The following is a 24,880-nucleotide window of genomic DNA, read 5'->3' as shown; positions in this document are numbered from 1 at the left end:
GGGGCGAGTTTATTGGGCAGCGCCTCTCATCTTGTAAGTGGACACACCGCCATAGCAGCATGTACAACACTCTCCAATAGGAAGAAAACCCGCTGGGTTGTTCATCCTGTCACTTGTACCCAGACACAGCTGGGACTTGCTTAACTGTCTCAAGTGAACAGCTCCTCAAACAAGAAGATTAACATTTATCAACCCTTAAAAGCTTACGTTATCTTGCGGGTGCAAAATGGGGAAATCTTTTAAGAACAGCATCACTTCTTCCACTCTGTTGAATCTAAGTTGAAATCTTATTTGGTTTGTAACTAAACTGTGTTAGATAATGTTCCAGTTGTCTGCCGATAATTTCTCCACAATAAATATAGATATGATAGAGCCTAGAAGGCTCAGGAAGCTGTACACCAGTTGACTGACAGTTGAGAGGCGCGACCAAAGAGCCGAAGCTGAGCCCCCGCGAGTACACGCACACCCAGGCAACACCTAGGTAAGGAGGCCAGGACGAGAGGTGTCATAGATGGCTGACGACTGACACCCCACAGGAGGCCTCTGCCAGTGCTGCAGAAACACTCTGTCCTGCAGGCACCTTCACACGCCGCTGACCAAATTAGGGTCGGATATGTAGCCGGAAGAGCAACATTCCGACAGTCTGTGGCCAGGCGGGTCACAATATAAATGAACCATTATATTTAAGATTAATTTTACACTGGCGAACACACAGTAGCAACATGAGGAGTGAACTAGAGTACAGTTGAAGGTGCCAGCGCCTGGCCTAGCTGTACCGGTAAGCGAGACGCCGCGATAGATGACGTCACGGTCTCTGCCAGGGAGGTAAACAAGGAAGCCGCCAGCCTGGCGGACAGTTCTAACACCACTACTCTTGTCTGCACCCCCTCACCTCAGGTAACCTGGGGTCATTATCAGGAGAAACCGCTGAGACAGATGGGCATACTGAGACACTTGAACATAATATAAGGATAGGATGAGAGGTGAGATATGACCACGACACGAAGGAACGGGGCCCAACCACTTGGACCATCGGGGGTCAAACTCCGACCTTGCAAGAGGGAGGTCATCGCTCTACCTACCAACCTGACCAAGCGGAGGTGCTATGGTGGTACTTACCTATCACTACTTACCTATGTGTCCACGGGGGAGTGAGGGAGGAGTGAGGTCTAGCGCTTCATGCCCCCGTCTAACAGCCTTGTTGTGCCGGTTGCTTTATAATTTAGGTAATCTAACGTTCGAATCCTTTGTCGAGTGAGGTCTTTAAGTTGTGGATGGAGGCGGCTTCCAGGACTTCTTCTTTCAGTACAGTCCACTTTTGACTACCTGTACACGGTTATCTTATCTTGAGGTTATCTTGAGATGATTTCGGGGCTTTAGTGTCCCCGCGGCCCGGTCCTCGACCAGGCCTCCACCCCCAGGAAGCAGCCCGTGACAGCTGACTAACACCCAGGTATCTACTCTACTGCTAGGTAACAGGGGCATAGGGTGAAAGAAACTCTGCCCATTGTTTCTCGCCGGCGCCTGGGATCGAACCCAGGACCACAAGATCACAAGTCCAGCGTGCTGTCCACTCGGCCGACCGGCTCCCTTGAACATAATATAAGGACAGGATGGTACCAGTAAATCCATATATTTCTTCGACTCATTTGCATTTCCAGCTTCTACGTGTGTCCTCTTGTCCAACTTTCTGTCACTCTGAAGAGGCAATCTTTGTCCACCTTATCTATTCCCTCCTCTACCCCTCTACTGCCACCTTGAGGTCCTTCTATCCTCTACGGTTGTGAGACTGTGAGTGAACACGGCTGGGGGCAGGTGTTGACTGTGAGGGCTGGGGGCAGGTGTTCAGTGTGAGGGCTGGGGGCAAGTGTTCACTATGAGGGCTGGGGGCAGGTGTTGACTGTGAGGGCTGGGGGCAGGTGTTCACTGTGAGGGCTGGGAACAGGTGTTGACTGTGAGGGCTGGGGGCAGGTGTTGACTGTGAGGGCTGGGGGCAGGTGTTGACTGTGAGGGCTGGGGGCAGGTGTTGACTGTGAGGGCTGGGGGCAGGTGTTCACTGTGAGGGCTGGGGGCAGGTGTTCACGGGAGGGCTGGGGGCAGGTGTTGACTGTGAGGGCTGGAGGCAGGTGTTCACTATGAGGGCTGGGGGGGCAGGTGAATTCACTGTGAGGGGCTGGGGGCAGGTGTTCACTGTGAGGGCTGGGATATCAGAAGTAAGAGTATCGGGAGTCATTGCAATAAATGTCCCACAGCAAGAAGAGCGGGGCCTCGGAGCTGGAGCCCGACCTCGCCCACACTGCTAGGCTAGTGCATGTACTGGTACGTGAAGCAACCCAAATAGGTACATTGTGTGGCCTCGCCAGCGGCGGAAGTCACTCACAGAGCTTAATGGCAGTGATGCTATCGTGGTGAAGATATCACTGCTGTCTGATGCTATATGAACGCCACCCCAGCACCACCTCGCCCGTGACCCCAGCACCACCTCGCCCGTGACCCCCAGCACCACCTCGCCCGTGACCCCAGCACCACCTCGCCCGTGACCCCAGCACCACCTCGCCCGTGACCCCAGCACCACCTCGCCCGTGACCCCAGCACCACCTCGCCCGTGACCCCAGCACCACCTCGCCCGTGACCCCAGCACCAGCTCCCTGTAGTAGACCTGTCTACCCACACCACACCAGGAAGGGTTGAGGGCCACTGGGCTAACAACACTACACACCAGGCATGACAGGGCGGGTATCATCGAAACTTATAAAACGCTGAACAATTTGGAGGATGCTGATCCAGACAACGTCTCCAAAAGTTCAGATGTAACACAAAGGAGCAACGGGTTTAAGCTCAACAAGCCACAGTGTAGGACACAAAACAGGAGAGGCTTTTTCACCCACAGGGTTATAAACCCATGGAACCGCCTACCCGCTGAAGCCATAAATGCCAAAACTCTGCTGAATTTTAAAATCCAGCTTGATGAAATCGTCAGGTGAAATGGCGGGACACATGACAAGCCGCCGCCTTTCTGTCCTTGTCGAGGCCACTAGTGATACTGTGGCCTTCAGGTAAATATTTCTCTAGTGTAAGGACAGACATTGGGACACGCACTTACCTGGCGAGGCTCTCGGGAGTTCTTTTCTATATTTCTTTCTCGTATCTTTCAATTCTACTGTGCAAAATAACAGTAGGACCTGACCCTATAACATCTTCCATGTAGTGTATATATTAGTTGACACCTCTCTCGTCTCCTTTCCAGAAAGTACATCTTGAGAGATTTGAGACGGTTCCAGTAATTTAGGTGGTTTATCGTGTCTATGCCTGTTGTCTATGTTCAATGTATTCCCTCTAATTTAGAGATCTCTCCTGCTCTGAAAGGGGAAGTGAGTACTGAGCAGTACTCAAGACGGGACAGCACCAGTGATTTAAATAGTATTAGCATTGCTGTGGGGTCTCTGGATTTGAACGTTCTCATAATCCATCCTAACATTTTCCTGGCCGCCGCTATATTTGCTCGGTTATGTTCACTAAATGTCTGGTCGTCAGACATCATAATTCCCAGATCTTTTACATGTTGCTTTCCTTCTATGAGTAAGTCTGACTGTGTCCTGTACCCTGTGTTTCGTTTAACTTCCTCGTTTCTGCCATACCTCAGTACCTGGAATTTATCAGTTAATTATTTTTCGTCACCCAGTCGAAAACTTTATTAACTTCGGCTTATAGCTTATCAGTGTCTTCTACAGATGAAATTTTCATGCTGATTTTTGAATCATCAGCAAAGGATGATACAACGCTGTGACTAGTACTGTATTTTTGTCTATATCCGAGATAAGAATAAAAATGAGCAATGGTGCAAGGACTGTGCCCTGGGGTACAGGGCTTGTCACTGCACTTGGACTTGATCTTATTTGATTGACTGTTAGTCTTTGCTTTCTGTTTGACATAGTAGTCGAAGTGTGACAAAAGTACATATTTCGTAAATCAAGTATTAATGGCAAGAGATATAACTTACTTTTAACAAAGATGAGTCCAAATGTGAGTAAGGATGGAGGAGATATTGACAGATGTGTGCGTGTGTACGCCCTAGTCGCAGGGGAAAGGCGGAGACTCGCAGAAGGGCACCACCATCCGGGAGGCCCTGCGGCAGTGGGAGGAGAACACGGGGGAGAGGGCAGCCGAGGCCACGGAGGTCAAGCTCATCGGCCTATACCCACCCATCGAGAAGCTCGACTCAGCCTTGCAGGTCTTGGTCAACTGCGAGTGAGTGTTGGATTGGTATTGTTCTCACTCACTCTGTACTGGGTACCTTTACTCACCCGGTCCTGGACACCCAACACCCACCCGGTCCTGGACACCCAACACCCACCCGGTCCTGGACACCCAACACCCACCCGGTCCTGGACACCCAACACCCACCCAGCCCTGGACACCCAACACCCACCCAGTCCTGGACACCCAACACCCACCCAGCCCTGGACACCCAACACCCACCCAGCCCTGGACACCCAACACCCACCCAGCCCTGGACACCCAACACCCACCCAGCCCTGGACACCCAACACCCACCCAGTCCTGGACACCCAACACCCACCCAGCCCTGGACACCCAACACTCACCCAGTCCTGGACACCCAACACCCACCCAGCCCTGGACACCCAACACCCACCCAGCCCTGGACACCCAACACCCACCCAGTCCTGGACACCCAACACCCACCCAGCCCTGGACACCCAACACCCACCCAGCCCTGGACACCCAACACCCACCCAGCCCTGGACACCCAACACCCACCCAGTCCTGGACACCCAACACCCACCCAGCCCTGGACACCCAACACCCACCCAGTCCTGGACACCCAACACCCACCCAGCCCTGGACACCCAACACTCACCCGGTCCTGGACACCCAACACCCACCCAGTCCTGGACACCCAACACTCACCCGGTCCTGGACACCCAACACCCACCCGGTCCTGGACACCCAACACCCACCCAGTCCTGGACACCCAACACTCACCCAGTCCTGGACACCCAACACCCACCCAGTCCTGGACACCCAACACTCACCCAGCCCTGGACACCCAACACTCACCCAGTCCTGGACACCCAACACTCACCCGGTCCTGGACACCCAACACTCACCCGGTCCTGGACACCCAACACCCACCCAGCCCTGGACACCCAACACTCACCCAGCCCTGGACACCCAACACCCACCCAGTCCTGGACACCCAACACCCACCCAGCCCTGGACACCCAACACTCACCCGGTCCTGGACACCCAACACCCACCCAGTCCTGGACACCCAACACTCACCCGGTCCTGGACACCCAACACCCACCCGGTCCTGGACACCCAACACCCACCCAGTCCTGGACACCCAACACTCACCCAGTCCTGGACACCCAACACCCACCCAGTCCTGGACACCCAACACTCACCCAGCCCTGGACACCCAACACTCACCCAGTCCTGGACACCCAACACTCACCCGGTCCTGGACACCCAACACTCACCCGGTCCTGGACACCCAACACCCACCCAGCCCTGGACACCCAACACTCACCCAGCCCTGGACACCCAACACCCACCCAGCCCTGGACACCCAACACTCACCCGGTCCTGGACACCCAACACTCACCCACTCATCATTGTTGATTTATATATATATATTATATATATATATATATATATATATATATATATATATATATATATATATATATATATATATATATATATATATATATGTCGTACCTAGTAGCCAGAACACACTTCAGATTCAGATGTTTATTCAGGTAAGGTATATACATACAAGTGATGTTACATTAATGGATTGATATATAGATAGAGCTAGTACATACAATGCCTAAAGCCACTATTACGCAATGCGTTTCGGGCAAGAAAAACATTAATATCTAGAACTTAATACTAATTGAGCATAAAGAATACTACTTGAGCATAAAGAATACTACTTGAGCATAAAGAATACTAAAGAATAAAGAATACACACTTCTCAGCCTACTATGCAAGGCTCGATTTGCCTAATAAGCCAAGTTTTCCTGAATTAATGTATTTTCTCTATTTTTTTCTTATGAAATGATAAAGCTACCCATTTCATTATGTATGAGGTCAAATTTTTTTTATTGGAGTTAAAATTAACGTAGATATATGACCGAACCTAACCAACCCTACCTAACCTAACCTATCTTTATAGGTTAGGTTAGGTTAGGTAGCCAAAAAAGTTAGGTTAGGTTAGGTAGTCGAAAAACCATTATTTCATGAAAACTTGGCTTATTAGGCAAATCGGGCCTTGCATAGTAGGCCGAGAAGTGCGTTCTGGCTACTAGGTACGACATATATATGTGTATATATATATGTATATGTCGTACCTAGTAGCCAGAATGCACTTCTCAGTCTACTATGCAAGGCCCGATTTGCCTAATAAGCCAAGTTTTCCTGAATTTATATATTTTCTCATTTTTTTTTCTTATGAAATGATAAAGCTACCCATTTCATAATGTTTGAGGTCAATTTTTTTTTATTGGAGTTAAAATTAACGTAGATATATGACCGAACCTAACCAACCCTACCTAATCTATCTTTATAGGTTAGGCTAGGTAGCAGAAAAAGTTAGGTTAGGTAGGTTAGGTAGTCGAAAAACAATTAATTCATGAAAACTTGGCTTATTAGGCAAATCGGGCCTTGCATAGTAGGCTGAGAAGTGCGTTCTGGCTACTAGGTACGACACATATATATATATAAATATATATATATATATATATATATATATATATATATATATATATATATATATGTCGTACCTAATAGCCAGAACGCACTTCTCAGCCTACTATTCAAGGCCCGATTTGCCTTATAAGCCAAGTTTTCATGAATTAATGTTTTTTCGTCTACCTAACCTAACCTAACCTAGCTTTTTTGGCTACCTAACCTAACCTTACCTATAAATATAGGTTAGGTTAGGTTAGGTAGGGTTGGTTAGGTTCGGTCATATATCTAAGTTAATTTTAACTCCAATAAAAAAAAATTAACCTCATACATAGAGAAAAGGGTTGCTTTATCATTTCATAAGAAAAAAATTATAGTAAATATATTAATTCAGGAAAACTTGGCTTATTAGGCAAATCGGGCCTTGAATAGTAGGCTGAGAAGTGAGTTCTGGCTACTAGGTACGACATATATATATATATATTATTAAATATGACCGAAAAAGTAAGATTAATAATTCTAACACAAATTTTCTCAATCTTTCGTACATTTCTTTTCACTGCTGGTGGTAATTCAAAAATCAATTCTCCAAAATTCATTTTTATTTCTAGTCTGACGCGACACTTGAGCGCGTTTCGTAAAACTTATTACATTTTCAAAGACTTTAGTTTACACATACACAACTGAATAGAACTTACACATCTCCGATTTGTTTATATCTACATTTGAGTGAGGTGGATGGGGTGAGGTGGTATTAATAGGGTATTAAATTCATCAACACAAGACAGAACACGAAACAATGGGTATTGAATGGAAGTGATTGTAGAAAGCCTATTGGTCCATATTTCTTGATGCTTCTATATTGGAGCGGAGTCTTGAGGTGGGTAGAATATAGAATATATATAGAATATATAAGAATATAGAATATATAGAATATATTCTACCCACCTCAAGACTCCGCTCCAATATAGAAGCATCAAGAAATATGGACCAATAGGCTTTCTACAATCACTTCCATTCAATACCCATTGTTTCGTGTTCTGTCTTGTGTTGATGAATTTAATACCCTATTAATACCACCTCACTCAAATGTAGATATAAACAAATCGGAGATGTGTAAGTTCTATTCAGTTGTGTATGTGTAAACTAAAGTCTCTGAAAATGTAATAAGTTTTACGAAACGCGCTCAAGTGTCGCGTCAGACTAGAAATAAAAATGAATTTTGGAGAATTGATTTTTGAATTACCACCAGCAGTGAAAAGAAATGTACGAAAGATTGAGAAAATTCGTGTTAGAATTATTAATCTTACTTTTTCGGTCATATTTAATAATATATGTCTACAGGAAAGACTGCTACCAAAATATACTAATATATATATATATGTCGTACCTAGTAGCCAGAACGCACTTCTCAGCCTACTATGCAAGGCCCGATTTGCCTAAAAAGCCAAGTTTTCATGAATTAATATATTTTCTCAAATTTTTTTCCTATAAAATGATAAAGCTACCCATTTCATTATGTATGAAGTCAATTTTTTTTATTGGAGTTAAAATTAACGTAGATATATGACCAAACCTAACAAACCCTACCTAACCTAACCTATCTTTATAGGTTAGGTTAGGTAGCCGAAAAAGCTAGGTTAGGTTAGGTTAGGTAGTCTAAAAAACATTATTTCATGAAAACTTGGCTTATCAGGCAAATCGGACCTTGCATAGTAGGCTAAGAAGTGCGTTCTGGCTACTAGGTACGACATATATATATATATATATATATATATATATATATATATATATATATATATATATATATATATATATATATATATATATATATATGTGTGTGTGTGTGTGTATATCACGAAAATAAACACGTGATTAAAAATGTGACAATGTCAGACCACGGAGGAAAAATGAAACAGGAATTTCCTTAAGTACTTTCGTATATTAATACATCTTCAGAAGGAGTGATTTTACAGATCGAGTGATGGGTATAAATAGGCAGGAGAGAATGGTGAAGTGAGGTGAGGTACAATACGTGGACAGCGCAGACGGCCCATTGGCCCATCAGATGCACCCAATTGGCCCAACCGATGTAGCCCAATGGCCCATCTGACACAATACATAGATAATTATAGCATAAAGTGGTAAATATATACAATGAATTAGTGAGACAAATGTTTTTCAATGATCCTACTTAAATCGCCCTTTAACTGATCTATTAAAAATGGATCTAAGTTATATAGACCACTGCTAATATACCCATCATTATATATTTTATACCCATCACTCGATCTGTAAAATCACTCCTTCTGAAGATGTATTAATATACGAAAGTACTTAAGGAAATTCCTGTTTCATTTTTCCTCCGTGGTCTGACATTGTCATATATATATATATATATATATATATATATATATATATATATATATATATATATATATATATATATATATATATATATATAATTTCTGTTGTAAGGCAGGTGTTGTATAAGGCAGGTATTGTATGAGGCAGGTGTTGTGTGAGGCAGGTGTTGTGAGACAGGTGTTGTATGAGGCAGGTGTTGTATGAGGCAGGTGTTGTGTGAGGCAGGTATTGTATGAGGCAGGTGTTGTGTGAGGCAGGTGTTGTGTGAGGCAGGTATTGTGTGAGGCAGGTATTTTATGAGGCAGGTGTTGTATGAAGTAAATGTTGAGTATATGAGTGATTTGTGATACAGGTTGTGGTAGCTAGGATACAGGTTGTGGTAGCCAGGATACAGGTTGTGGTAGCTAGGATACAGGTTGTGGTAGCCAGGATACAGGTTGTGGTAGCCAGGATACAGGTTATGGTAGCCAGGATACAGGTTGTGGTAGCCAGGATACAGGTTATGGTAGCCAGGATACAGGTTGTGGTAGCCAGGATACAGGTTGTGGTAGCCAGGATACAGGTTGTGGTAGCCAGGATACAGGTTGTGGTAGCCAGGATACAGGTTGTGGTAGCCAGGATACAGGTTGTGGTAGCTAGGATACAGGTTGTGGTAGCCAGGATACAGGTTGTGGTAGCTAGGATACAGGTTGTGGTAGCCAGGATACAGGTTGTGGTAGCCAGGATACAGGTTATGGTAGCCAGGATACAGGTTGTGGTAGCTAGGATACAGGTTGTGGTAGCCAGGATACAGGTTGTGGTAGCCAGGATACAGGTTGTGGTAGCCAGGATACAGGTTGTGGTAGCCAGGATACAGGTTGTGGTAGCCAGGATACAGGTTGTGGTAGCCAGGATACAGGTTGTGGTAGCCAGGATTCAGGTTGTGGTAGCCAGGATACAGGTTGTGGTAGCCAGGATACAGGTTGTGGTAGCCAGGATACAGGTTATGGTAGCCAGGATACAGGTTGTGCTAGCCAGGATACAGGTTGTGCTAGCCAGGATACAGGTTATGGTAGCCAGGATACAGGTTGTGGTAGCCAGGATACAGGTTGTGGTAGGCAGGATACAGGTTGTGGTAGCCAGGATACAGGTTGTAGTAGCCAGGATACAGGTTGTGGTAGCCAGGATACAGGTTGTGGTAGCCAGGATACAGGTTGTGGTAGCCAGGATACAGGTTGTGGTAGCCAGGATACAGGTTGTGGTAGCCAGGATACAGGTTGTGGTAGCCAGGATACAGGTTGTGGTAGCCAGGATACAGGTTGTGGTAGCCAGGATACAGGTTGTGGTAGCCAGGATACAGGTTGTGGTAGCCAGGATTCAGGTTGTGGTAGCCAGGATACAGGTTGTGGTAGGCAGGATACAGGTTGTGGTAGCCAGGATACAGGTTGTGGTAGCCAGGATACAGGTTGTGGTAGGCAGGATACAGGTTGTGGTAGCCAGGATACAGGTTGTGGTAGCCAGGATACAGGTTGTGGTAGCCAGGATTCAGGTTGTGGTAGCCAGGATACAGGTTGTGGTAGCCAGGATACAGGTTGTGGTAGCCAGGATACAGGTTATGGTAGCCAGGATACAGGTTATGGTAGCCAGGATACAGGTTGTGGTAGCCAGGATACAGGTTGTGCTAGCCAGGATACAGGTTATGGTAGCCAGGATACAGGTTGTGGTAGCCAGGATACAGGTTGTGGTAGGCAGGATACAGGTTGTGGTAGCCAGGATACAGGTTGTGGTAGCCAGGATACAGGTTGTGGTAGCCAGGATACAGGTTGTGGTAGCCAGGATACAGGTTATGGTAGCCAGGATACAGGTTGTGGTAGCCAGGATACAGGTTGTGGTAGCCAGGATACAGGTTGTGGTAGCCAGGATACAGGTTGTGGTAGCCAGGATACAGGTTGTGGTAGCCAGGATACAGGTTGTGGTAGCCAGGATACAGGTTGTGGTAGGCAGGATACAGGTTGTGGTAGCCAGGATACAGGTTGTGGTAGGCAGGACAGAGACTGAGAGAGTGACCGTGGTCTTCAGGAAGTTGAGCCTGTCCACCAACATGATAGAGAAGCTCGGTCAGCTTAACAACCTCCGCTCCCTCAAGATCCTCAGCCTCGGCAGGAACAACATCAAGAACTTTACTGGTTTGGTGAGTAATGTTCCTAGTTACGGCCCCTAGCCACCGTCCCCTATCCCCTACACCTAGCTATGGTTCCCTAGCCACCGTCCCCTATCCCTTACACCTAGCTATGGTTCCCTAGCCACCGCCCCCTATCCCTTACTCCTAGCTATGGTTCCCTAGCCACCGTCCCCTATCCCTTACACCTAGCTATGGTTCCCTAGCCACCGTCCCCTACCCCCTACACCTAGCTATGGTTCCCTAGCCACCGTCCCCTATCCCTTACACCTAGCTATGGTTCCCTAGCCACCGTCCCCTACCCCCTACACCTAGCTATGGTTCCCTAGCCACCGTCCATTACCCCCTACACCTAGCTATGGTTCCCTAGCCACCGTCCCCTATCCCCTACACCTAGCTATGGTTCCCTAGCCACCGTCCACTACCCCCTACACCTAGCCATGGTTCCCTAGCCACCGTCCCCTACCCCCACTCCTAGCTATGGTTCCCTAGCCACCGTCCCCTACCCCTTACTCCTAGCTATGGTTCCCTAGCCACCGTCCCCTACCCCCTACACCTAGCTATGGTTCCCTAGCCACCGTCACCTACCCCCCCTACTCCTAGCTATGGTTCCCTAGCCACCGTCACCTACCCCCACTCCTAGCTATGGTTCCCTAGCCACCGTCCCCTACCCTTTACTCCTAGCTATGGTTCCCTAGCCACCGTCTCCTACCCCCTACACCTAGCTATGGTTCCCTAGCCACCGTCACCTACCCCCCCCCTACTCCTAGCTATGGTTCCCTAGCCACCGTCACCTACCCCCCCTACTCCTAGCTATGGTTCCCTAGCCACCGTCACCTACCCCCCCCTACTCCTAGCTATGGTTCCCTAGCCACCGTCACCTACCCCCCCCTACTCCTAGCTATGGTTCCCTAGCCACCGTCACCTACCCCCCCCCTACTCCTAGCTATGGTTCCCTAGCCACCGTCACCTACCCCCCCCCTACACCTAGCTATGGTTCCCTAGCCACCGTCACCTACCCCCCCCTCCTCCTAGCTATGGTTCCCTAACCACCAATTGTATGATTTGAGATTAAAATCCTATGGATACCATCACATGTTGGCATCTCAAGGCATGACACTGTTGATATGCTTGCTAAGACAGTCTATAGAGAACCAGTGGTAGAAATTGATATGAGTGTTTCATTAGCAGTGACAAAGAGAATACTTAAACTAATGAAGATCTCACCGACCTAACAAATTCACAAAGACCTGAAAGTTGTAGCATTAAATATTATGATAGATATCGTGAGGAGACGTTCACATATGGGACTAATAGAACAAGAACCCGGCAATGTGATGTTATAGTGGCCAGAATACGCCTGGGATATAGACGTATCTGGCAGCTTTCTCAAAACCCAAATGTCGAGTACACAATGTGTCAACTTTGTGAAAGAGAAAACATGCACTCTCTTGAACATTATATTGTAGAATGTTCCATATTGACTGACTTTCGCCCTCCTGGGCTAAGGTATGCTGAACTCTGTAGTTACTATATGAGTACTGGAACACTTGATGATATATTGGACTTGTATCCAAGATTAATCATGTAATGTATCAATTATACAATGTATGTATGTGATGTAACTATATAACCTGAGCTTGTAAAAGCTACCTTAATCACCTTCAGTGATTAAGTGCTTAATTGTACACTAGTTTCTCTATCAGCTATCTCACTCTGTCAGAGTAAAAGAGACATATGTATGTGAATGCATGTGTGTATATATGTATATATATATACCATCATATATATGAACATATGAACGTATATGTGTGTGTATGTGTATAAAGTATATATGGAAGCTGATCAGAATTATATTTCACCTTTGTAAATGCACATTAATGACACTATGTAAAAGACACATCAAACACTTTATGTAGGGCATACGTAAATCTGTGTATCTATGTATTTACGTATGTAGGTTAGCTTAGCATTTTAAAAACACCGAATCACCTTCTGTGGTTGATTGTTCAATAAACCCTTGAACTCTATGTTTAACACTTCTCTAACCCTGTCCATGGAGGACAGAAGAAAATGTATATATGCTGGTTAGCATTATAAATGTGTGGCCACGTCTGTGGTAGAAAAAAAACTACCCCCCCACCACTCCTAGCTATGGTTCCCTAGCCACCGATTGTATGGTGTATGGTGTGTGACACTCACCACTGACGGTGTATAGTGTGTGACACTCACCACTGACGGTGTATGGTGTGTGACACTCACCACTGACGGTGTATGGTGTGTGACAACACTGACGGTGTATGGTGTGTGACAACACTGACGGTGTATGGTGTGTGACACTCACCACTGACGGTGTATAGTGTGTGACAACACTGACGGTGTATGGTGTGTGACAACACTGACGGTGTATGGTGTGTGACACTCACCACTGACGGTGTATGGTGTATGACAACACTGACGGTGTATGGTGCGGCAGGAGGTGCTGGCCGAGACGCTGGAGCAGCTGTGGATCTCCTACAACTTCATAGAGAAGCTGAAGGGGGTCGGCCTCCTGAAGAAGTTGAAGGTCAGTGACGACTCTCTCTATTCTCTCTAATAATAAACTCTTTAACTTAGTTAACCATATGTACATACGCACATGCAAATATGTAAATTAACTTGATCTCGGGTAGATGAAATAACTTTTTATTATGGTCGAGATAATTAGAATAATAAATGAATGATGACCTACACGTCCTTCATTACGTACACTGAGTGAATATACAGTACCGGACTGTCATTCTGGCCATCCGTCCTCGACTCAAGTCCATTCCATCCAGCGGTCGACCCCTCACAAACGCGTTCATAATTTTTAACTTGCTGTTCATTCAAAACAGGAATTTTCTCAAATATAACTTAATATTATAATATATTTGCATATTGTGCATATATAGGCATAGGTTAGGTTAGACTAGGTGTTGAGGTCTTGTTGGCGATTATTGGTATTTGTAGTACGTGGGTGAAGCATTTACAGCGTTGTGGTTCGAACAAAAGTCGTCAGTGAAGCACTTGTTCCGGAAGTGTTCGAACGTTATCAGTTGTGAGTCGTGTGTAAACCGTTTTTCATTCATAAAGAGCTGGGGTTTAGCGGGTCAGGCCGTCCTTTAAAAGACCCAAAAGTGATTCCATGCACCCGCCAAACCCCAGCTGTTTATGAATGAAAAACGGTTTACACACGACTCACAACTGATAACGTTCGAACACTTCCGGAACAAGTGCTTCACTGACGACTTTTGTTCGAACCACAACGCTGTAAATGCTTCACCCACGTACTACAAATACCAATAATCGCCAACAAGACCTCAACACCTAGTCTAACCTAACCTATGCCTATATATACACAATATGCAAATATATTATAATATTAAGTTATATTTGAGAAAATTCCTGTTTTGAATGAACAGCAAGTTAAAAATTATGAACGCGTTTGTGAGGGGTCGACCGCTGGATGGAATGGACTTGAGTCGAGGACGGGTTGCAAGTTCGTGCTGCGAATATAAACAATTGTTGTCAGAACCTAAACGCCTAACCCATCTTAACCTCGGCCTAACTACCTTACCTTGAGGTTACCTTGAGGTGCTTCCGGGGCTTAGCGTCCCCGCGGCCCGGTCGTCGACCAGGCCTCCTGGTTGCCGGACTGATCAACCAGGCTGTTGGACGCGGCTGCTCGCAGCCTGACGTATGAGTCACAGCCTGGTTGATCAGGTATCCTTTGGAGGTGCTTATCCAGTTCTCTCTTGGACACTGTGAAGGGTCGGCCAGTTATGCCCCTTATGTGTAACTAAAGAAAAATTCTTATATTAAAATTAATATATTTTTAATGCTTAATACAATAAAATTGACTAATACATTTCAGAGGAAGAACACGGCTTGGAGGAGCATGGCTGTTCTCCCTAAACAAGAAAATGATTTTTCTATCCATTTTGTCTCTTCCGCACGGTATCTTATATGTTGTTGTCATGTCCCCTGTGTTCCTTCTATTGTGGTTCGTTCCTTCAACATGTCTTCATAGCTCAGCTCCTTCATCTCCAGCACCAGCTCGTAATAAATATTTGTACTTTGTTAATGTTGTTCTTATGCGCCACAAGTTGGGAATTTAGTTTTATTGGTACATACTATATGGCTGAATTAACACAGCCTGTGTATTGTGTTCTGGATGTGGCCTCTTCTTGGTTTGTTGGTCCACCGTACACCTGTCACCTCCTTGTGTTGCTGGTGGTATTGTGTTAATGTGCAGGTGTGCTGTTACAGGTGGCGTTCTGTCCACACCTGAGTCTTGTGGTGTTGGTGGTATTGTGTTAATGTGCAGGTGTGCTGTTACAGGTGGCGTTCTGTCCACACCTGAGTCTTGTGGTGCTGATGGTATTGTGTTAATGTGCAGGTGTGCTGTTACAGGTGGCGTTCTGTCCACACCTGAGTCTTGTGGTGCTGATGGTATTGTGTTAATGTGCAGGTGTGCTGTTACAGGTGGCGTTCTGTCCACACCTGAGTCTTGTGGTGCTGATGGTATTGTGTTAATGTGCAGGTGTGCTGTTATAGGTGGCGTTCTGTCCACACCTGAGTCTTGTGGTGCTGATGGTATTGTGTTAATGTGCAGGTGTGCTGTTATAGGTGGCGTTCTGTCCACACCTGAGTCTTGTGGTGCTGATGGTATTGTGTTAATGTGCAGGTGTGCTGTTATAGGTGGCGTTCTGTCCACACCTGAGTCTTGTGGTGCTGATGGTATTGTGTTAATGTGCAGGTGTGCTGTTATAGGTGGCGTTCTGTCCACACCTGAGTCTCACCTGTCCGGCTCCTCTGACTCCTCCTTGTTATTGTCCTTCTCGGTTCCTCTTTCTTCTCCTAAACTTAATTACTTTTGATTTACTGGAAGTTTGCTGTGGCAGCCATTAGTCTGGCCAAATGGTGTAGCTGGTTTAGGTGTGGTGGTGTGGCACACTGCGAGCACCGCCAGTCCCTGCCCTTCTAACCAGTCCTGCAGCATATGCAAACATTTTCATGCAAGCTTTTGCCTCTTCGGGAAGAGTTGGGGGTCCAAGGACAGAGTGCTCCTGGACCACGACTTCCACTTCCCTCCACTCTATAACATTTCCTCTCTCACAATGACCACCTTTCCTGTTTATCAGGTACTCTCTTTCCTGGGAATGACTCTCAGAGTCATTCCTGCCTGCCTCTCCATTTTCTTTGCTAGCCAATTTATCAGGCATCATGGACTCTTTGGCCATCTAATATAATGAAATCTACGCAGCTTTCTCTATCTCTTCTCTAGTCTTGGTGACGCTGTAGACCCAACTTCATCAGGCACAACATGCCTTTCTAAATGCACACTGACACGCTATTACAAAACTGGCCTCATAAGATACCCCATAAAATTCTTCCTGATTATTTTCTCAATACTTGACAGAGAATGCACGTGAGAGACACTCGTCTGCACTTAGTACCTCCTGGCTGTCTCATTTCTTGACTATCGGTACAGCATTAATAATATTCAAGCTTTTAGAGAGCTTCCCACTGTCTAATGTTGCGTTTGGATTCCATTTCGTAGGTTACACATGTTATGATCTCAGCCTGCAGGAGAAACGAGTCTCCCTTCTTGAGAGTTATTCAGCAAGCCTGACCTAACTAGAAGGTCTAGCAAGTATTGAGGTGATAACGCATATGTAAAATAGTTGGTTGGATATGTGTAACAGTTTGAGATTATGGGCAATGCAGAAGAAAATAGATAAATGACTGGCTAGGAGATGTGGACATTTTGCTGGAGGCGTGAGGCTCGCTTCCGGAGGACCTTGACCTCACTTGAGTGCCAGACATCGCAGGGGGAAGCCGCGCTCCGTTTGAGCTCCCGTCAGAAGGGAACCCCTAGTGATATATCTCTAAGAGAAGAGAAGTGTGCAGACGTACCAGCTGTGGAATAGAGCTGGGGACGTGTGGTCTCAAGTCGTGGACGATAATTAGTGAATATTAAGCCGCCCGGAGGCATTATTGTGGGCTGTGTGGAGCGCCCTGACCAGACGCTCGTCAGAGGAAGAAGCGCCCTCGACCAGTTAATCTGTGGTAAGCACGATATACGCCAGTTCATAGTGATTGCATTGTAGTTGGTCGTGTGCCCAGCGACAGTAGCGATGTTTATTTATAAGTTAGACATGTTTTAATAAGGCAGAAGGCCTGAAATAGGAGAGTGAAGAGGGAGGAACACGGAGCGACGTCCGTCCTCTCTGAGCGCTGGCGGACGACTGAGGGAGCCTGGCTCCGGATGGAGGAAGACCCTCCCAGCGAGTGAGGATCACTCGCCGCCAGGCGAGGTGGAGTATGGACCCGCCCAAAACGGGGGAGTCCACTCTCACTGTATGTAGAGAACAGATAGAGGTTTGAGGCAAACATATTGTGTGAATATTTTTTGTTTATGTGTTAAAGGGGAACATTTTATTGGAGTGTCGATGGGTTGCAGGTTTGTCTTTTGGGGAAGAAGTTGCTGAGAACTTCGAAGCCAGCAGATGAAGTAGCTGATGAGACTCCAAGGTAGTGGAGCAGAGGACCTCGAGCTGTGAGGAGAAGCAGCAGTGAAGAGGAGTGTCACGTGCTTCTGTAGAGGTGGTGTAGCAGCCAAGAGAGCTGTGGAAGAACCTAACAGAAGGGTGAAGCACCGTAGTTGCTCAAGGAAACTTCATGATAGCAGCCTGGAGGAGCTGCAGAGGATCCTGGTAGTGAAGCCCGGAAGAACCTAAAGAAATAGGGTAGTGAACTTCCAGAGGTGGAAGGGGGAAGTTCTGGTGGATTACTAGTAGGGAGTTGATAGTGTTTGGTTGTCATTAGCGTGCAAGACGCAGTGAGAGGTGAGTGACTGTTGGCATTCTTATGTCAAGGAATTTTTTATACTGAAGTATCAATGAACATTTATACTGGTATATGTTATTGCATTCAAATGCTGATTTTCTATATATATATGTTATCTTGCTGATGGTGCAACAGTGTGTAGGCTTGACCAACTTGAGGAAGTTAATAGTATCAGGTGGTGAACCAGGAGGTAGGATACCACTTGATAAGCTGATAATAGAGTTCTGATGGTATTGGAGTGCAACCTGATTGTGATATTATAGAGTATAGGATTCATTATTATTATATGTGTGTATGTATCGTGTATGTGCTTTGTTCAGTAAATGTGTCACAATTTGCTGGTGTTTGCCCTTGTCCTAGTGAGGCTTCCCAGGAGGTAGTAAAGAAGGAGAGAGAGAGAGAGAAAGAACCATGAACCACTGCTGTGGACAGGGTAGGAGGTAATACTAGTAAGTCATAGGGGGATTGAGGAGATCATATCTCATAAGGAGAGAGTGGGGAGTCACAGCGGCTCGAGTGGGTGTGTGCACGTGACGACGAGGCTAAGTGTTGGAGCCGCATCCCCTGAACGTGTGACGTTGAGCCCCTCTCCAAGAGCCAGAAGCGCCAAGGGTGATCTCCTAGTATAAGCACTCTACCGAGTTGTGGGTTGGGTTGTCCGTAGAGGAGGATCAACGACGACAACACCAACCAACCCACAGTCTATAATAAATTGGGGGCCTGTGTCCGGGAGAGTGAACTGACACACCCACACCCTGTCCAAGAGTGGATTTGTACACCCTTGCTGAAATAAACTGTGTGACCGCAGGTGTATATTCTCTCTCTTGGGAAGACTCACAGGACAAAGATGGATAAGGTGCAAACGTTTGTGGAGTCAGGCAAGCCCGAGGACTTGGAAGGTTGCACGAGGGATCAATTGAAACAAATAGCAGAAAAATGTGGCATCAGGTTGAAAGCATCTAAAGTAGCTGGGATGAAGGATGAGATCCTGAGGCAGTTAAGAGCCAAAAGTGAAGCGGCAGAGCAAGGAGCCCAAAAAGGAGCTGAAAGTGGAAAGGAGGATGATGGGCAGGATGAAGTGAGATCCCAGGGATCGAGTCGGAGCAGCAAGAGTAGCCGCAGTAGCAGAAGTAGCCGGAATAGGAGCTTGGAGAGATTCCAGTTAGAGCTCCAGATGCAGCAACAACGAGAGGACAAGGAGAGACAGTTCCAGCTGGAAAAGATGAAGTTAGAACTCCAGATGAAAAGGGAAGTAGAAAAAGAGAAAACCAGAGTAAGAGAACTGGAGTTGGAACAGGAGAAAGAAAAAGAGAAAGCAAGACTAGAGGTCGAAAAAGAAAAAGAGAGAACAAAACAAATGCAGATAGAAGCGAACAGAACCTTGGCTGAGCAAAGGATTGAACATGGGTTGCCAGAGAGCACCACCCAGGTATCACACCCACCAGATGTTAGGGTTAGGGAGAAGGACATTCCCTTGTTTGTGCCCGAAGAGGCAGAGAGCTTCTTCGAGCATTTTGAGAAAGTAGCCAGTATCAAGGAGTGGCCACAGGAGGAATGGGCCCAGCTGGTCCAGTTAAGATTGACCGGTGCAGCCAGGGAGGCATACACCCAATTGTCACTGGAAGAGTGCCAGGATTATGCCACAGTAAAGAGCAGCATATTGCGCTCGTTTCAGTTAACCCCAGAAGCTTATAGAAAGCGCTTCAGAGAGATGGTGAAAGTTGGAGCATGTACGTTTGCTGAGACAGCAAGAGATCTGGAAAGACGATTCCAGAAGTGGATTGAGGCTGCTGGAGTTGGATCTTACGCTGACCTGAAGCAACTGATGGTCATGGAGAAGTTCTTGGAGATGATGCATCCCGAAACAAAGTTCAAGATCCAAGAAGCAGGGATAAAGGAGGTGAAAGATGCCGCAGATAGGGCAGATATGATTACTGAAGCATACAAGAGCTTAAGGGAGAACAGAGTGAGAAGCGAGGCGAGACGCAGCAATGGCAGACCCAATGGAGTCTGGGGAGGAAGAAATTATGAAAGACCCAGAAGAGTCTGGGGTGAGAAAAATTTTGATAAATGGGCAGATAAAAGTAAGTACCCTAAAACTCAGAAGAGTAGGTCGCGCACTTCATCTGAAAGTGAGGATGGAGGAGCCAAACGAGAAACTAATCGTTATCCAGGGAATCAAGAGTCCAGTAAAGCTCCACAGAGTGCGAGTAGTACGTCTGGCCCGAGGAACTCCAATACGAGTGGGCAGAGTCAGAGCTACTCTGGTACGTATAGGAGAGATTTTTCCCAGATGAGATGTTACAATTGTAACGGATTGGGTCACGTGATGCGAGATTGTCGGCAGGGCAAGAGAGTTGTGACCCTGGCCATGTGTGACCCCCGAAGTAAATATACTAATGTGTTCCGAGACAAACCACAGAAGATGAACTTAGTGAACGAGAGGTATAGGCCGTTCATGAGCAAAGGTTGGATCAGTATAGGAGGCCAACCTGAGGTAGAAGTTGGTATCTTAAGAGATACCGGAGCTAATCAGAGCTTGATTACGAGAAGCCTGATTGGGAATGGTCGACGGTTAGCTGGCAGTGGGAAGATGAAAGTATATGGGTTATTGTCGGAGAGTGACATGCCCGTTTGTACTGTCCAGCTAAGGTCGGAATATGTGTCGGCAGAGGTGATGTTGGGAGTGTGCCCCGACATACCTGTTCCAGGAGTCCAAGTGATCCTGGGGAATGACTTGTGCGGGACAAAGGTGTTGCCGAGAGTCGTAGCGGAGACTGTGCCAGAGGAGAGCCCAGAAGGCCTCGGCACGGGTGGGACACCTGAGAGTGTGAACCTGACTGACAGCCGAGGGGATGAGTCAGGAGACCGCCAAGCCATTGAAAACCCTGTCTCGGTAGTGACGAAGGCAGAGGTGGCCGACGAGGAAGACACTGGAGAAGGTGAGACAGTGTCGATTAAACCGGTAGAAGATATCGACGTAGATATAGCATGGCTGTTTGATGAAGGTCCAGCCCAGGAAAATGAAGTCTCGGTGAGGTCAAAAGTGAAGGTGGCCCAGCCGAAGAAGAATCATGTGAAGAGAGCGGACCTGAGTAGAGCCCAGACTGCTGAAATTAGGAGTCGGAAGGTGAATGCAACTGTGCTGAGTATGAATGAGGAAAGATGTGGACATACTGAGGACGGGAGTAGAGCGTCACGTTGTCCACGAGCACAGAGGCATAGGGATAGTGGAGTTAAGTTGTTTGAGATGTCAAGAGTTGACACGTTTCGCAGACAACGTGGAGGAGAGATAGTGAAGAAGAGTAATAGCCGAGAAAATGAAAGGAGAAGAGACAGTATGTGTGGAGAGATGCTTACGAGCACTTTGGGAGAGGCAAAGCGACATGTATGGTCGAGTGCTGTTGGATGTAGTGCAGTGCTCGAAGAAACTTTTAGGGAACGAAGAAGAGTTGAAGGAGAAGAAATGGAGTGGTATAGAAGTGAAAAGTGTGGGAAGAGGAAGATGATACAAGCATGGAGGAATAGAAGAAATCCGAGGATGCGAAGGAAGTCAAACAGGATGAGGTCTTGGATAAATGAGGAGACGAAAGGAAGAATCGTCGGTGAAGACGAGCGAGTGAAGTATGATGACAGGAGACGAAAGTATAATGACAGTAGATGGAAGAGTGAAGACGACAGAGGAGGTACAGACAGTAGATGTCTGACTCTGGACGTGAAGAGAAGACGAGGAAACGGAGGGTGGAGACAGTAAGTAGAGTGGACCAAGGGAGTGCAGGCGTCCAAAGAGGACAGCCTAGCTAAGAGGTGTCAGAGAAGTCAAATCGTTTGTGAGAAGATCATATTTCTGGCGAGTTGTGAGCCAGATGTTGCAAGGAGCATCGAACTAATTGTAGACTCCTAAGGAAGTATATGGGGTGAAGAACGAGACAGTGTGGTGGCGGATGTATTATCCCGAGCTTTGCCACTGGAATAACTCTCAAAAATAAGGGGAGGGGAGTGTTATGATCTCAGCCTGCAGGAGAAACGAGTCTCCCTTCTTGAGAGTTATTCAGCAAGCCTGACCTAACTAGAAGGTCTAGCAAGTATTGAGGTGATAACGCATATGTAAAATAGTTGGTTGGATATGTGTAACAGTTTGAGATTATGGGCAATGCAGAAGAAAATAGATAAATGACTGGCTAGGAGATGTGGACATTTTGCTGGAGGCGTGAGGCTCGCTTCCGGAGGACCTTGACCTCACTTGAGTGCCAGACATCGCAGGGGGAAGCCGCGCTCCGTTTGAGCTCCCGTCAGAAGGGAACCCCTAGTGATATATCTCTAAGAGAAGAGAAGTGTGCAGACGTACCAGCTGTGGAATAGAGCTGGGGACGTGTGGTCTCAAGTCGTGGACGATAATTAGTGAATATTAAGCCGCCCGGAGGCATTATTGTGGGCTGTGTGGAGCGCCCTGACCAGACGCTCGTCAGAGGAAGAAGCGCCCTCGACCAGTTAATCTGTGGTAAGCACGATATACGCCAGTTCATAGTGATTGCATTGTAGTTGGTCGTGTGCCCAGCGACAGTAGCGATGTTTATTTATAAGTTAGACATGTTTTAATAAGGCAGAAGGCCTGAAATAGGAGAGTGAAGAGGGAGGAACACGGAGCGACGTCCGTCCTCTCTGAGCGCTGGCGGACGACTGAGGGAGCCTGGCTCCGGATGGAGGAAGACCCTCCCAGCGAGTGAGGATCACTCGCCGCCAGGCGAGGTGGAGTATGGACCCGCCCAAAACGGGGGAGTCCACTCTCACTGTATGTAGAGAACAGATAGAGGTTTGAGGCAAACATATTGTGTGAATATTTTTTGTTTATGTGTTAAAGGGGAACATTTTATTGGAGTGTCGATGGGTTGCAGGTTTGTCTTTTGGGGAAGAAGTTGCTGAGAACTTCGAAGCCAGCAGATGAAGTAGCTGATGAGACTCCAAGGTAGTGGAGCAGAGGACCTCGAGCTGTGAGGAGAAGCAGCAGTGAAGAGGAGTGTCACGTGCTTCTGTAGAGGTGGTGTAGCAGCCAAGAGAGCTGTGGAAGAACCTAACAGAAGGGTGAAGCACCGTAGTTGCTCAAGGAAACTTCATGATAGCAGCCTGGAGGAGCTGCAGAGGATCCTGGTAGTGAAGCCCGGAAGAACCTAAAGAAATAGGGTAGTGAACTTCCAGAGGTGGAAGGGGGAAGTTCTGGTGGATTACTAGTAGGGAGTTGATAGTGTTTGGTTGTCATTAGCGTGCAAGACGCAGTGAGAGGTGAGTGACTGTTGGCATTCTTATGTCAAGGAATTTTTTATACTGAAGTATCAATGAACATTTATACTGGTATATGTTATTGCATTCAAATGCTGATTTTCTATATATATATGTTATCTTGCTGATGGTGCAACAGTGTGTAGGCTTGACCAACTTGAGGAAGTTAATAGTATCAGGTGGTGAACCAGGAGGTAGGATACCACTTGATAAGCTGATAATAGAGTTCTGATGGTATTGGAGTGCAACCTGATTGTGATATTATAGAGTATAGGATTCATTATTATTATATGTGTGTATGTATCGTGTATGTGCTTTGTTCAGTAAATGTGTCACAATTTGCTGGTGTTTGCCCTTGTCCTAGTGAGGCTTCCCAGGAGGTAGTAAAGAAGGAGAGAGAGAGAGAGAAAGAACCATGAACCACTGCTGTGGACAGGGTAGGAGGTAATACTAGTAAGTCATAGGGGGATTGAGGAGATCATATCTCATAAGGAGAGAGTGGGGAGTCACAGCGGCTCGAGTGGGTGTGTGCACGTGACGACGAGGCTAAGTGTTGGAGCCGCATCCCCTGAACGTGTGACGTTGAGCCCCTCTCCAAGAGCCAGAAGCGCCAAGGGTGATCTCCTAGTATAAGCACTCTACCGAGTTGTGGGTTGGGTTGTCCGTAGAGGAGGATCAACGACGACAACACCAACCAACCCACAGTCTATAATACACACCATTCTTCTTTCCTCCTTCAGTAGCCATGGTGATATTTGGAGTGTCATAATGTCTTGCTAATGTCGTATTCCATCAGGTGTTTCTTTGTCTCCTCCTCCGTGCCCTCGTGTCAGGTCTCCTCCTCCGTGCCCCCGTGTTAGGTCTCCTCCTCCGTGAGTCCGTGTCAGGTCTCCTCCTCCGTGAGTCCGTGTCAGGTCTCCTCCTCCGTGAGTCCGTGTCAGGTCTCCTCCTCCGTGACTCCGTGTCAGGTCTCCTTCTCCGTGACTCCGTGTCAGGTCTCCTCCTCCGTGCCCCCGTGTCAGATCTCCTCCGTGCCCCCGTGTCAGGTCTCCTCCTCCGTGCCCCCGTGTCAGGTCTCCTCCTCCGTGCCCCCGTGTCAGGTCTCCTCCTCCGTGCCCCCGTGTCAGGTCTCCTCCTCCGTGCCCCCGTGTCAGGTCTCCTCCTCCGTGCCCCCGTGTCAGGTCTCCATCACCCACAGGACGTATAGCACCTCCTGCCACATTCTCCCACACCTCCTGTGACGACATGTGACCACATTCTCATACTAGACTAGTGGATAGACTCAACTTGAGTCTATCCACTTAGTTAATTACTTCGTCGTCCCTCGTTGCTGGTCAATAGCTTGGGCTGATATTTAGTGTTTCTTTATGGTATTGACAGTTTCTCTGCTTATGATTTGACTCTTGTATTCTCTTTTTCTGGACCCTCAATATCTCCAGGTTCGCCTCCGTGCTCTGGTTCCTGTACTTTGTCTATGTCACTTTATTT

The 24,880-nt window shown here is 47.0% G+C and overlaps 2 protein-coding genes across 3 annotated transcripts in view; both read left to right on the top strand.

Moving 5' to 3' along the window:
• The window catches only part of ODA-Dnal1 (Outer dynein arm dynein axonemal light chain 1), a 38,098-nt gene that overhangs the window by 5,904 nt on the left and 7,314 nt on the right, over positions 1–24,880 (top strand). The window contains exons 2-4 of the mRNA XM_069324502.1: positions 4,076–4,248; positions 11,143–11,254; positions 13,719–13,808. Of these exons, the coding sequence (XP_069180603.1) occupies positions 4,076–4,248; positions 11,143–11,254; positions 13,719–13,808 (375 nt within the window). The remainder of the gene's footprint in view (positions 1–4,075; positions 4,249–11,142; positions 11,255–13,718; positions 13,809–24,880) is intronic.
• Positions 16,863–24,100, top strand: LOC138364605 (uncharacterized). Of its 2 annotated transcripts, none has more exons than XR_011228468.1 (2): positions 16,863–22,616; positions 23,011–24,100. XR_011228468.1 is itself a non-coding variant. In XM_069324472.1 (2 exons), exon 2 carries the CDS (start codon positions 18,963–18,965, stop codon positions 21,867–21,869), a length of 2,907 nt encoding a protein of 968 aa, XP_069180573.1. In that variant the 5' UTR covers positions 16,863–17,335; positions 17,730–18,962; the 3' UTR covers positions 21,870–24,100. The 2 variants fall into 2 exon arrangements, 1 of the variants encoding a protein (XP_069180573.1); XM_069324472.1 differs by having other exon boundaries at positions 16,863–17,335; positions 17,730–24,100.

Source organism: Procambarus clarkii, chromosome 2 (genome assembly GCF_040958095.1).
Source record: "Procambarus clarkii isolate CNS0578487 chromosome 2, FALCON_Pclarkii_2.0, whole genome shotgun sequence".
Classification (NCBI taxonomy): Eukaryota; Metazoa; Arthropoda; class Malacostraca; order Decapoda; family Cambaridae; genus Procambarus; species Procambarus clarkii.
This window is presented reverse-complemented; position numbering and strand designations above follow the sequence as displayed.